At 40.2% G+C, this 13,113-nt stretch overlaps 1 protein-coding gene across 3 annotated transcripts in view; it reads right to left on the bottom strand.

The window, feature by feature from the left end:
• piezo1 (piezo type mechanosensitive ion channel component 1 (Er blood group)) overlaps positions 1-13,113 on the bottom strand; it is a 68,875-nt gene that overhangs the window by 32,647 nt on the left and 23,115 nt on the right. For all 3 annotated transcript variants that reach the window (XM_083550171.1, XM_083550170.1, XM_083550172.1), the window contains exon 2: positions 11,916-12,011. In XM_083550171.1, the coding sequence (XP_083406297.1) occupies positions 11,916-12,011 (96 nt within the window). The remainder of the gene's footprint in view (positions 1-11,915; positions 12,012-13,113) is intronic.

Raw genomic sequence — 13,113 nt, 5'->3', positions numbered from 1 at the left:
ATGTTCTGTTCTTCCTTCACATTTCCCAGTAATGTTAGGAAGCGGGGGTCAGAGCTCAGTGTCAGCCATGAAACATCGCCCCCTGGAACACAAAGGGTTAAAGACCTTGCTCAGGGGCCCAACAATGGCAGCTTGGCGATTCCGGGGCTTAAACTCCTGATCCCCAATTAGTGATTAGTTCTTCATGAAAGAATCATTTATTGGAAACAGATTTTTTTTATATGACTCAGGACTTATAGATGACGAGTCGCCTCAGAGCGCGATTCATTCATTATGGACTCGTCTTTAAGATCTTTTGAGATCTTTCGGTAATCAGTCAGAGATTCATACTTTTTATGTTGCACAACACCCTGCCCCTGTAACATCAAAAAAGCGAAAGACTCCATACAGGAAGCAGGAATTAAATACCCTGAACACACACACAGACACACACAGACACACACAGACACACACAGACACACACAGACACACACAGACACACACAGACACACACAGACACACGTTTCTTTTTTTTTTTTTTTTTTTTTTTTTTTTTTTTAAAGGAAATTCTATCCCGAATCATAACCATTAAAAAAGATATAGTTTTGTATTATTATTATTTTTTTTAATTTACATTTGTAATGATTTCCTGTATTGCTTTTAAAAACTTTTAATATATAAAAAGTAGATTAACTTAAAATTGACGTCAATAATCGACTATTTTTTTAATGCAATGACTTATAAAAAACAAAACAAAAAACCTATTGTATTAACCCCCCGCCCCCCCCCCCCCCAAAAAAAAACACACAAACATATGAATACGTATTGTAATATGTACAGCAAGAGTAAAACCTAATCCTGATCCATCCCATAAAAATCTACAGAGTCCGAAAAGCTTTCAGGAGGAAAACCACAAACGCTGTAAACTCTGATGTAAAATCCTTTCCCTCGTTCCCTGAGAAACGTGCATGATTCATGCAGTTCCTGTTTTGTTCGCGAAACTCGTGCAAATCCTCTAATGGCTTTTCATTGTGTTGTGGAAAGAACGGCTCGTTCCGAAACGCTTGTGTCTTTCAAAAGGGAAAGATCTGGCACAATGCAGGTGAGACCCGAACCTCCACGCTGCTGGTGGCCTTTTAGCTAAATTAGCCTGGAGCTATTTTTACCTCTATAAATGTCCAGATATTTCACTTTATTCCAATTGAAAACATGAAGAACAGCTTCACACACTCTCAGCATCCTGACACTTCGTTTCTCCAAACATTCGGCTGAAACACTTTGTAAAATCTCCTTTGATGTTCTTCACTAGTTGAAGGTTTCTTGTTCATCTCAGTGTTCAGTAGGATTGAGGTGCGGTGACTGGGCAGGTCGATTCCTGACAGAAAAACACTCCAGATGACTAAAGTCTTCCAATGAGCCGTAGTCCAGACAGAACTGCATGGTGTTGAAGTATGGAATGGCCTCCATGTAGGTTCCGGATTTTTCACTTTCCGGAACCTTCCCTGCTCCAAAACAACCCCAAACCAATAAACTTCCACCTCCATGTGTGAGTGTGGGGGTGAGGGAGTCTGATCACATCTTCTTAGAGACACAAATGTCACATTTGGACTCCACAGAACTTATTTCCACCTATTCGCAGTCTAGTTCCTGTGTGTTTGTTGGTAAACAAGTTTGTTGCTAAAGGAAACTAAAGGAACATGCAAGTCTGGGTGTTTCCACACTTTTCACAGGCTGGTTTTAGTGTCTAATATCTAATGTACAGTTTGTGAACGTGTATATGACGAGGTAAATAATCAACGATCAGAAGACGAACGTCTAATAAGCTCCAAAAATCTGTCGCAGTTGAATGAAAGTGTTTTGGGCATTTATTCCAGCTCACAGCTCCACAGCTGTCCAGCTTCATAGCTCCGATACTGGAGACATTCCAGCTCATTTCTGCTCCATCCATTCTCCACACATTTCACTTCCTCATACACAAATATCAGAAGGAAACAAACATCCGAATCGGATCGATTCTGACCGAGTTGTAACCACTGCAACGTTGCGCCACAAGACGGAAAGGTTTATTGTAACCGCGTTTCCTCACAATTCCCACCTAAATGATCCTTGCTATTGTTTGTCCTGTAGACCTTAGATGACCTTTGCTCGTTTGATGTCATGCATCGTGTCTGAACGCACGCTCTTTTGTCCGAACGTTCTGCTCCGCTTTTGTATAGGACTCTTTGTAGGCCGCGTTTGTGAACTCTTTCCGAGTGTGTCTATAGTCTGCGTAGCTTTACGAACTGTTTTTTCAGCTGCGTGTCCACATATCATATCACAAAAGCCGAACGAGATCGATCTGGTTCTTACGGGAACGCGGCTGAAAGCCTGAGCGCGTGCTGTCGTCAGCAGCTACGTCACGGCGCCATCAGGTGCAATACACCTGTCTGTCTTTCTGGAGTTCAGAACATCTGAAACCAGAGTAACATCCAGCTCTATTGTACATGTTTCCTAATGAGCTCCCATGGAGGAGTTTTGCGTGTGGTAGAACTGATGAATACGGGGAGATGATGTGGAGAAGAAAAAGAGCACCAGGAGTTATCTCCAGCAGCTTCATTATCAATAGAGATGCTGTTGAAAAATCCAGCGTTTTTGATGGTTTAATAGAAATTTTAGTGAATGTGTACAAACTTCAGTAACAGGAGGAAACTGTAAATCTGATCTGCAGAACAGAACTGACTGAAGGTCTGTGAGATGTTTGTAGTTTCCTCTACAAGTATAAAATTAATATGTGCTTCTTTCTGAACATCCAACTCCACAATTAATCTCCATATAATAACCTCCACTCTTTTGGGAAGATGTTCCTCTAGATTTTTTGGAGCTTTATGGCGATTCAGCTACAAGGCTGGTAGTAAAGTCAGGTACTGATTTTGGTGAGGTGAGGAGGCCTCACGTCTTTCACATTTACTGATCAAAAGGTTTATAGCTCTATAGGAGGAGATCTTCCACGTCTTCCAAACAAAGTAAAGCCGATCTTCATTGCTTTGTGCACAGAGGCATCATCATGCTGGAACAGGTTTGGGTCTTCTAATTCAAGCAAAGGGAATATTTGATGCTCCTGCATCCAAACACCATTAAAAAGACTCATCTAAAGTTCCCAGTACTGTGCAATTGTGGCAATCAGCTGTACGTGTTTGGTGAAAATGGTGAGAAATTCTCTGATTCCATGTTTTCATCCTGGATCACGTCTCTTGGAAATGTGTTGTGTATTCAGGACACAGCAGTTTCTTAGCAGGTTCTAACTAGAAGATTGTCAAGTCAAGTCAAGTTTATTTGTATAGCGCTTTTCACAACAGACATTGTCTCAAATCAGCTTTACAGAAAACAACAGTGAAGGTGAATGGTGTGCGTTTGTCCCTGATGAGCAAGCCGTGGCGACAGTGGCAAGGAAAAACTCCCTTAGATGATATGAGGAAGAAACCTTGAGAGGAACCAGACTCAAAGGGGAACCCATCCTCATATGGGTGACATCAAAAATTGTCAAGGTCAAATCCGATCCCTCGACCTTGTGAATAAGGACAGCATTGCTCAATGTCTCAGAATGTGTGTGTGGATCAGAGCCAACATTAACACCCACTAATATACAGTGAAAGAGTTCGTTTTCCCTCATCTTTCATTTCATTTCTTACACATTACGTACGACTCGCACCAGGATCAGGAAAATTCCCAGCAGCTGCACCTGATATAAATCGAGTGTGATTGTAATGATGGATATGATGTGAGGTGATGGTAAAGTGTTTGTACATGTGAAGTGATGGTGGATGTGAGGTAATGGTGGAGGTACTGGTGGAGGTGAGGTGATGGTGGAGGTGATGGTGGAGGTGATGGTGGAGGTGATGGTGGAGGTGATGGTGGAGGTGATGGTGGAGGTGAGGTGATTGTAAGGTGATTGTGAGGTGATAGTGAAGGTGATAGTGAAGGTGATGGTGGAGGTGATGGTGGTGGAGGTGAGGTGATGCGATGTGATGTGTGAGGAAGAATGAGAAAACGCTGTCAGTGCAAAGAAAAACAACCAGCTGCAGAAAGCAGGTTGTTGGGTTTACGCAACACTACGGGACACTGACAGCTACAGCAGCCACACACACACACATCTATACACACACACACACACACACACACACACACACACACACACACACACACACACACACACACACACTCTCTCGAATACAGTAGAGTAAAGTATAATAGAATACAGTAGAGTAAAGTATAATAGAATACAGTAGAGTAGAGTATAATAGAATACAGTAGAGTAGAGTATAATAGAATATAGTAGAGTAGAGTATAACAGAATACAGTAAAGTAGAGTAGAGTAGAATAGAATACAGTAGAGTAGAGTATAATAGAATATAGTAGAGTAGAGTATAATAGAATACAGTAGAGTTGAGTAGAGTAGAATACAGTAGAGTAGAGTAGAGTATAATAGAATACAGTAGAGTAGAGTATAATAGAATATAGTAGAGTAGAGTATAACAGAATACAGTAAAAAAGAGTAGAGTATAATAGAATACAGTAGAGTAGAGTATAATAGAATACAGTAGAGTTGAGTAGAGTAGAATACAGTAGAGTAGAGTATAATAGAATACAGTAAAGTACAGTAAAGTATAATAGAATACAGTAGAGTAGAGTATAAAAGAATACAGTAGAGTAGAGTATAATAGAATACAGTAGAGTAGAGTATAATAGAATACAGTAAAGTACAGTAAAGTATAATAGAATACAGTAGAGTATAATAGAATACAGTAGAGTAGAGTAGAGTATAATAGAATACAGTAGAGTAGAGTAGAGTATAATAGAATACAGTAGAGTAGAGTATAATAGAATACAGTAGAGTAAAGTATAATAGAATACAGTAGAGTAGAGTAGAGTAGAATACAGTAGAGTTGAGTAGAGTAGAATACATTAGAGTAGAGTATAATAGAATACATTAGAGTAGAGTATAATAGAATACAGTAGAGTAGAGTAGAGTATAATAGAATACAGTAAAGTACAGTAAAGTATAATAGAATACAGTAGAGTATAATAGAATACAGTAGAGTAGAGTAGAGTATAATAGAATACAGTAGAGTAGAGTATAATAGAATACAGTAGAGTAAAGTATAATAGAATACAGTAGAGTAGAGTAGAGTAGAATACAGTAGAGTTGAGTAGAGTAGAATACAGTAGAGTAGAGTATAATAGAATACATTAGAGTAGAGTATAATAGAATGCAGTAGAGTAGAGTTGAGTAAAGTATAATAGAAAACAGTAGAGTAGAGTATAATAGAATACAGTAGAGAAGAGTAGAATAATTTTGAAGGCATGTTTGAATGGCTGCTTGCTGCATGCTAAGTGAGATGGTTTGCAGTACTGAGTGCTGGGGGAGAAACACTGCTATGTAAAGCTGCAGTAAGTAAACTAAAGGCAGTAATTCAGCAGCGAGGCTCCTGCAGGCTGTTTGTTTTTCCAGGATCAGGAATAAAAATGCAGGTTGTGTTTCCACAAGGAAAGTTCATGCAGAAAGAACCAGCCTGGAACTAGGAGGTGAGAGAGTAGTGAGAGAACAGTGAAAGTAAAGTGAGAGCATAGTGAGAGTGAATAAGTGAAGTGAGACTTAAGTCAGAGTAATAAGATCATAGTGAGAGTGAAGTGAGAGTGAAGTGAGTGTAATGAGAGCATTGTAAGAGTATAATGAGAGTAATAAGTGTAGCGAGAGTGTAGTGAGAGTAATAATTGTAGTGAGAATGAAGTGAGTAATAAGAGTATAGTGAGAGTGAAGTAAATGTAGTGAGGGCGTAGAGAGAGCATAGTGAGAGTAATAATTGTAGTGAGAGTGAAGTGAGTGTAATAAGAGTGTAGTGAGAGTGAAGTGAGTGTAGTGAGTGTAGTGAGAGCGTAGTGAGAGTAATAAGTGTAGTGAGAGTGTAATGAGAGTGAAGTGAGAGTAAATTAAGTGTAATAAGAGTGTAGTGAAAGTGAAGTGAAGTGAGTGTAGTGAGAGTGAAGTGAGAGTAGTGAGTGTAGTGAGAGCGTAGTGAGAGTAATAAGTGTAGTGAGAGTGTAATGAGAGTGAAGTGAGAGTAAATTGAGAGTAATAAGAGTGTAGTGAAAGTGAAGTGAAGTGAGTGTAGTGAGAGTGAAGTGAGAGTAAAGTAAGTGTAATAGGAGTGAAGTGAGAGTAAAGTAGGAGTGAAGTGAGAGTAAAGTGAGAGTGACGTGAGAGTAAACTGAGAGTGTAGTGAAAGTGAAGTGAGTTGTGAAAGTGAAGTAAGTTGTGAGAGTGAAGTGAGTGTAATAAGAGCATAGTGAGAATGTGGTGAGGATATGGTGGGAGTCTAGTGAGATAGAACTGAGAGCATACTGAGAACATGGTTTAAAGGGAGGATCATTACTTTTCAAACAGACATTAACATTTTGAGAGGAAGAGAAATAAATACTGGATGTTTTTAAAAGCAGAACTGGAGATATTTTGAAACTTCCTACTGCTGTTTTTTCCTGCTTCTAATTCACCTCATTTACCTGCTTAAACTGGGATAATCCAGAATCTGTCTCAGCCAGATGATTTAGATTTCCGATTCACACCACGGTAAACACACAGGGGAAAGAACGATGACGTAAATTAGAGAACACAAGAATACAGAGATGAATAAAATACAGCAGAATAAAGAAGAGAAAACGAGAGACGAGTACATTGGAGTAGAGCAGAGTGGAGAAGTACAATAGAGATGAATAGAGTAGAAGTAATATAGAAGAGAATCGAGGGAATTTAAGAAAACAATAATAGAACAGAATATATTGGAGTAGAAAATGTCTAAAATAAAGGAAACGTAATACTGTGGATTATAAGGCAGAACTGTGAGTGTAACACCTGTTTATTCGGCATTATTCACACAGCTGCAGCTCAAACACACAACTCGGTTTTTCCCACACAAGTAAAAATAAGAAAAAAACAATATAACCAGCATAAGTGATTAATCTGATGTTAAAATGTAATTAAGGTTCTAACTATGAAAACGAGAACACTGAATGGTAAATATGGTCACAATGCATGTTGCCAAATCCTCTATTCTTCTTATTATTATTGCAGTTCAGCGTCATGCTGGATTATGTAACCGACAGACTCACAATCTCGCCAAACTTGTTTGTCACAAAAAGTTCAACTGATCCAGCAATAAAGCCTCATGTCATGTCATGTGAAGGCAGTGTGCCAGAGGGTTGAATGTCTGGAGTGGAATGTTCTTCTTCTGCACAGAACCTGAGACATTACAGACTAAAGATGGCGTTTATAGATCAGTTGGTGACGATTGGCAATGACAGATGACACTCCGACCCATAAAAGCCATATTTCCTCTGCCTCTGAGGAACAAGGGTTGGTGTTTGGAGCGCTCGCCAAGAGGAAAACGCTCAGATGTTACAAAAACATCTGCTTTCTAATGAAGTACTGTGTATATATAATATATGCTCCAGTGAGTTACAGTTAAAACGCTCCACTTTTCAGACCTGATGTTTCGAGTCTTATTAGCGAAATGTGGTTCTGATGAGCCGCTTTTAGAAATCATTCACACAAATGCAGGTGTTTGGAAAAGCAACAGTGACTTCTTGGGAGTAGTGAAAAGGGAATTGGAGAAGGGGAAAATAATTGTGGGGAGTACTTCACTTCATTTCAGATCTGCACGATTTAAACCCAATCCCTACCTCTGGATAGAGTTCTTCTCAATTGGAGACACTCTGTTCAGCTGGGGATGGGGCTGAAGATCCATAGGGATTATGGAGTAGGTAATAGGAAATAAGGAATGAAGAGTAGGGAATAGGTAGTATGGAATATAGAGAATGGAATATAAAGTAGGAAATATAGAGTAAGAAAAATAGAGTAGGGAATATGGAGTATAGAATATGAAGAAGAGAATATATGTTTTAGGGAATATGGATGAGGAAATATGGAGCAGGGAATAGTGGCAGGGAATATGGAGTAGGGTATATAGAGATTAGGAAATATAGAGATTAGGGAATACGGAGTAGGGAATAGGAGCAAGAAATAGGAGCATTGAATATGGAGTATGGAATATAGAGTCGGAAATGTGGAGTATGGAATATGGAGTAGAGAATAGTAGTAGGAAATATGAAGTAGGGAATAGGAGCAGGGAATATAGAAAATGGAATATAAAGTAGGGAATAAGGAGTATGAAATATTTAGTATGGAATAGGATGTATGGATAAGGGAGAGGAAAAAATGGAGTAGGGAATAAGGGACAGGGAGTAGGGAACATGAAATAGGGAATATGGATTGTACAAAATCATTTGTTAAATTTGTAGAAATTCCAGGGCTGATTGGAAAACCTTTGGTAAATAATCCTGAAGTCAAAAAACATTCCTGAAAGCTTTTCATCATAAGTAGCTCATTAGCTTAACATTTGGACTGGTCCATTTTTCCATACACTCCACAGATGTTACTAAATATCACTCGGATTCTCTTCAAGAACACACACACGGTCAGTGTTTTGTAAAAAAAAAGGATCAGGGGAAAGCAGACATTTCTCCTTCTTTTCTCTAAAAAGGAAACAATGAGCGACTCAAATCTGACTCAAATGCATCGCTGGCAGGAGTTATGGAGAAGTGATCTCTATTTTTCCACATCAGGGAAAGGTCCAGCAACACTCGGCTTGGTGCGGCTCAGCGTTCCCTGAAGCTTCACTGCCCTCGGAGCTCCTGACCGCACACATCTGCTACGATCTCGTTTCCAGGCCTTGGAGAGCGCTGCTGATTCACAGCGAGAAAACGTGGCTTTTATTAAACATCTCGTTCTGTTTTCTTTTCCCTTTTGTTTGTTTTATTCGCTGACATTTTTTTGGTAGGCAGCTCGAGCTTTATTACTCTCAATCTGGAATTCTCAGAGTGACAGCAAATCATCCACAGCGTAATATTACAGAATGCTTCATTCTCAACCAAGTGCCTGTGAATCCATGTTCTGGAGATGTTTCTCCAACGCACTGGGCCTGTAAGATCTCCAGTGTACTGGCAAATGTTTGGGTCATTCAGGAGGGTTAATGTACGGGGAACGAGAAAGTACACGTTAATATAGCATACTGTATTTATGACCTCAGAGAAAAGGCAGAAAATCACTGGTTGCCAAGTCCACTAATAATACACATAATTCGGCTCCTTTTTTTTATATGTGGCTTGGAAACACTCAGATGTTATGCTTTTTGCACTTGTAATGTAATATTTTTACACACATATGCTTTTCCCAAATACACACTGATCATCACTACTCACATCCCGATGAGGATTGGATACGTCGCAAGAGCTGATGGAAATCTTTATAATGCGTATTTGTTTTTGCGCCGGACTGCAGCAGGTTGTGTTCATGTTCCCACTGCACTCTTTAACCGTGTGATGTTCAACTTTATTAGGAACTTAAATGTAAAAATGTGAAATCTGCTTGTCCGGGTGTCCGGGCCTCCGATTTCTCCCTCTTCTGTTATATTTTATCAGCAGGAAGTGAGTGCAACTTCTGCTTGTTTTGTCGTCTCCCACTAGAGGAAACGATAAGATTTATTGCCTTCACTGAGCGTGACGGATACGAGATACGAGGAGAAAACACTGAGAACTCCAGGGACATTTAAATACGCAATGTGTGTGTGTGTGTGTGTGTGTGTATGTGGGTATGCATGCATGTATGGAGTTGCATGTTTGTGTGTATGTGTGTACTTGTATAAGTAGTGTGTGTGTGTGCGCGCAATTGTATTTTTGTACACGTGTGTGAGTAAATGTGTGTTTATGTTTGTACATGTGTATACATGTGTGGGGATGTACGTTCGCATGTGTGTGTGTGTATATAGATGTGTGTGTGTGCGTGTGTGTGGATTTTTGTGTGTGTATGCATGTATAGACTTGCATGTGTGTATGTGTATGTGCGCATGTGTACATGTGCATTTATTTATGTTTTGTGTGTGTGTGTGTGTGTGTGTGTGTGTGTGTGTGTGTGTGTGTGTGTGTGTGTGTGTGTGTGTGTGTGTGTGTGTAAAAAGAGCCGTTAGATCCCCATTGTTTCACACAGGAATCAGTCTCTGCACTAACCCCTGACCACAGACATTCCACAGACCAGGATACGGAAAATATTTGCTTTGAGATGTCAGATCCTGACCGCTGTTTATCCGTCTTTCATTAGAAACCTGCAGGAAAGTTTGTCTTGCTAAATTAAATCAAAGTTTTCACTAAAATAAATAGTAAACTGCAGCTACGGGCTTTAAAGCCTTACCCGGGGAACCCAGACGTCTCCTGGGTGTCTGGGTCTGATCTTTATTACCCTGTCAGGGCGCCCCCTAGGAGCAGCACAGAGCACAGGGCTGAACCCTGAACAGCTTTGAAAAGTTACAGCTCCACATCTTCAGGGATCATTCAGGAAAGAACCCGGACAATTCCCATCAACTTCCACTGAAAAGTTTGGACTGTTGTCTCCTAAACCCTTGAGAGAGTCCTTCAGACTGACCAGATGCATCCGTTCCTTTAGTCTGATCAGATCTGAGGATTCCCTGTAACACAAACTATAGGACTCCAACTCCAGATTACATCGCTCTCTCTATCAGGACCACATACTCCATCCATCCATCCATCCATCCATCCATCCATCCATCCATCCATCCATCCATCCATCCATCCAACCATCCATCCAACCAACCAACCAACACCTTTTGTCTCAATCAGTTTATCTGTATCCTTCATTCACTCAATCACTTTTTCTCTCTCTCCCTTTGTACCTGTATTAGTCATTTACTCCATCTATCCTTTGTATGAACAATTGCATTTCACCAAAGACAAATAACTTTCTTTCTTTCTTTCTTTCTTTCTTTCTTTCTTTCTTTCTTTCTTTCTTTCTTTCTTTCTTTCTTTCTTTCTTTCTTTCTTTCTTTCATTCTTTCTTTCATTCTTTCATTCTTTCTACTACCCTGAGCGTATGAAAGTTTCACGCCGGCTTTGTGTAGGCATCATAAAAGCCTGTCCTGTTGGAGGTTCTTTAGAAGCTCCATCATTCTCTTGCTGTGTTTTCTTAGTTCAGTCGTTCAGCACAAAAGCTCACACTCGTCATTTATGATTTGCGCTTTCCCTCGTTAATGACTCGTTATGATTATCAGCTTTGCAAATAAATCAACAGTCGCTGTTTAATAGGAAGCCGAGGCCTGACCTTCATCTGGGTTTTTTTTTATAGGCCTTGAATATTTGCCATCAAAATAAAGCGCTGGCACTCATCCATTCACATCAGCGCCAAACAGGAAGTGGGTGCAGTTATCACCTGCTACTTATCAGCCTGCTGTCTGACAAAGCGCCACATGAAATAATAGCATCAGAGGATCTCCACCAGGAGCCAGGAGGATGAAAATAACCCTCATGTTCGGTTCACACAGTTATAGAAATAAAATTATTATTCACTTTAAAAACCCAGTGGTTTTTTTTATTAGCAACAAAATTTATGGAACTTTATATGACCTTTATGGAAACCCAATTTGGAGGACATTCCCATGCCTGGGTTCTTCTCCTGATGAGTGTGTGCATGAGTGTGTAGGTGAGAATGGAAATGAGAAGTGAAGAAAAAAAATCCAGGAAACTGTCACATTCCTGTTCCGCGGCGATTTACGGGAATGAAAAGCGGCTTTCGTGACAATAAAATGAAACGTAAATATTTACAAACCTCATATGAATGAAATTTGTGTCAAGATAAGTAACACATTAAACGTTTTTTTTTTTAAAGGAGCAAAAAACCACCCCTCTAGGGGGCGGGGCTAAAAACTGCTTTACTCTCATTGGCTAGTGAGATTGATATAAACACACATACAGAATATGTGTGTATTCAAACCGAGGACATTTCTATCATTTAGTGTGAGAAAAGGTAGAAGTGTGTGAGCGCGTTTATTCCTTCTTACCTCGTGCTGTGTGTTTGTTGGGCCTGGTGAACCATGGCAGCAGCAGCAGATACAGAAGGTAGACTAAAGAAAGGGCGTTGTAGCGAAACAATGAAGCTGTGGAGAGATAAAGAGAGAAACAAAGAATAAGACTACATTCTAAACACAGAGAGACACCGTACTAACAAAAGTTTGTGGACACCTGACCATAAAATTGCTTTGTGCTGCTTTTTGAACGTCTCATTCCACAAGTAGTCTCCCTTCCCTTTTATAATGAGCTGCACTCTTCTGAGAAGATGTTCCACTGGATTTTGTGGAGATTCATGCAGCCACAGGGGTGTTCGTAAAGTCAGGTAGTGATAGACAGGAGGGGGTGCAGTCAGTGTTCGCATCTATTGTTCAATTGGGTTGGAGCGCTAGAGCAGGAGATCTTTTACTCCAACCTATGGTCTTCATGGACCTGGAAAATTTCATGCTCCCGCATCCAAAGATGTCCTGTACAATTGTGTGCCTCGAACTTTGTGCTCACAGTTTGGCAGAGAAACACATATGGGTGAAAAAACAAAATTAAATAAAAAATTTAATAAATCCACCCGGATACTTTTGACCACACGCTGTATAACTTATGTATCGAAGTCGCAGTCACGTGTAAACAAAGCGTGAATAAAACGAGAAATGAAAACTAAGCGTTATTCTGATGCGTTCAGTCAGTTTTGTTCTGCAAACATTAACAGCTTGAACTCCTCAATGCTCCCAGAGCTGAAGGACTGGTGGGAAGTAGGAAAGGGGTTTGTTCTTCAGCAGTGTATAAAATCTCAACACGTTATTCAGTTGTACCAAACCCAGTATTATAGCTGCCTGAACAGTGTTTCAGTGTAGCACGTGATCCTCCCTGCAGTGGTTGTGGTGATGTTTTCCCACTCGAACACACCCGCTTTCAGCCTCGTAAAGCGCTCGTTACAGCAGACGAGTTGACACAGGTGGGGCGGAATGGAAAAGCACTGAAATGTGCACAACAGGATCAACTCCAGTGCCCGAGAACAATGTTCTACACCCTATGGAAAAACAGGATTAAAAATAATCCCTCTTTCCTCTCAGTGTCTCGCTCCGTCTCATATACATCTCACTCCCTCACATACAATCTCTCTTTCCTCTCAGTGTCTCGCTCTGTCTCATATACTATCTCACTCCCTCACATACAATCTCTCTTTCCTCTCAG

Source organism: Silurus aristotelis (assembly GCF_946808225.1).
Source record: "Silurus aristotelis genome assembly, chromosome: 9".
Classification (NCBI taxonomy): domain Eukaryota; kingdom Metazoa; phylum Chordata; class Actinopteri; order Siluriformes; family Siluridae; genus Silurus; species Silurus aristotelis.
Note: the sequence above shows the minus strand (reverse complement) of the source record. Positions and strands in the feature narration are given on the sequence as shown.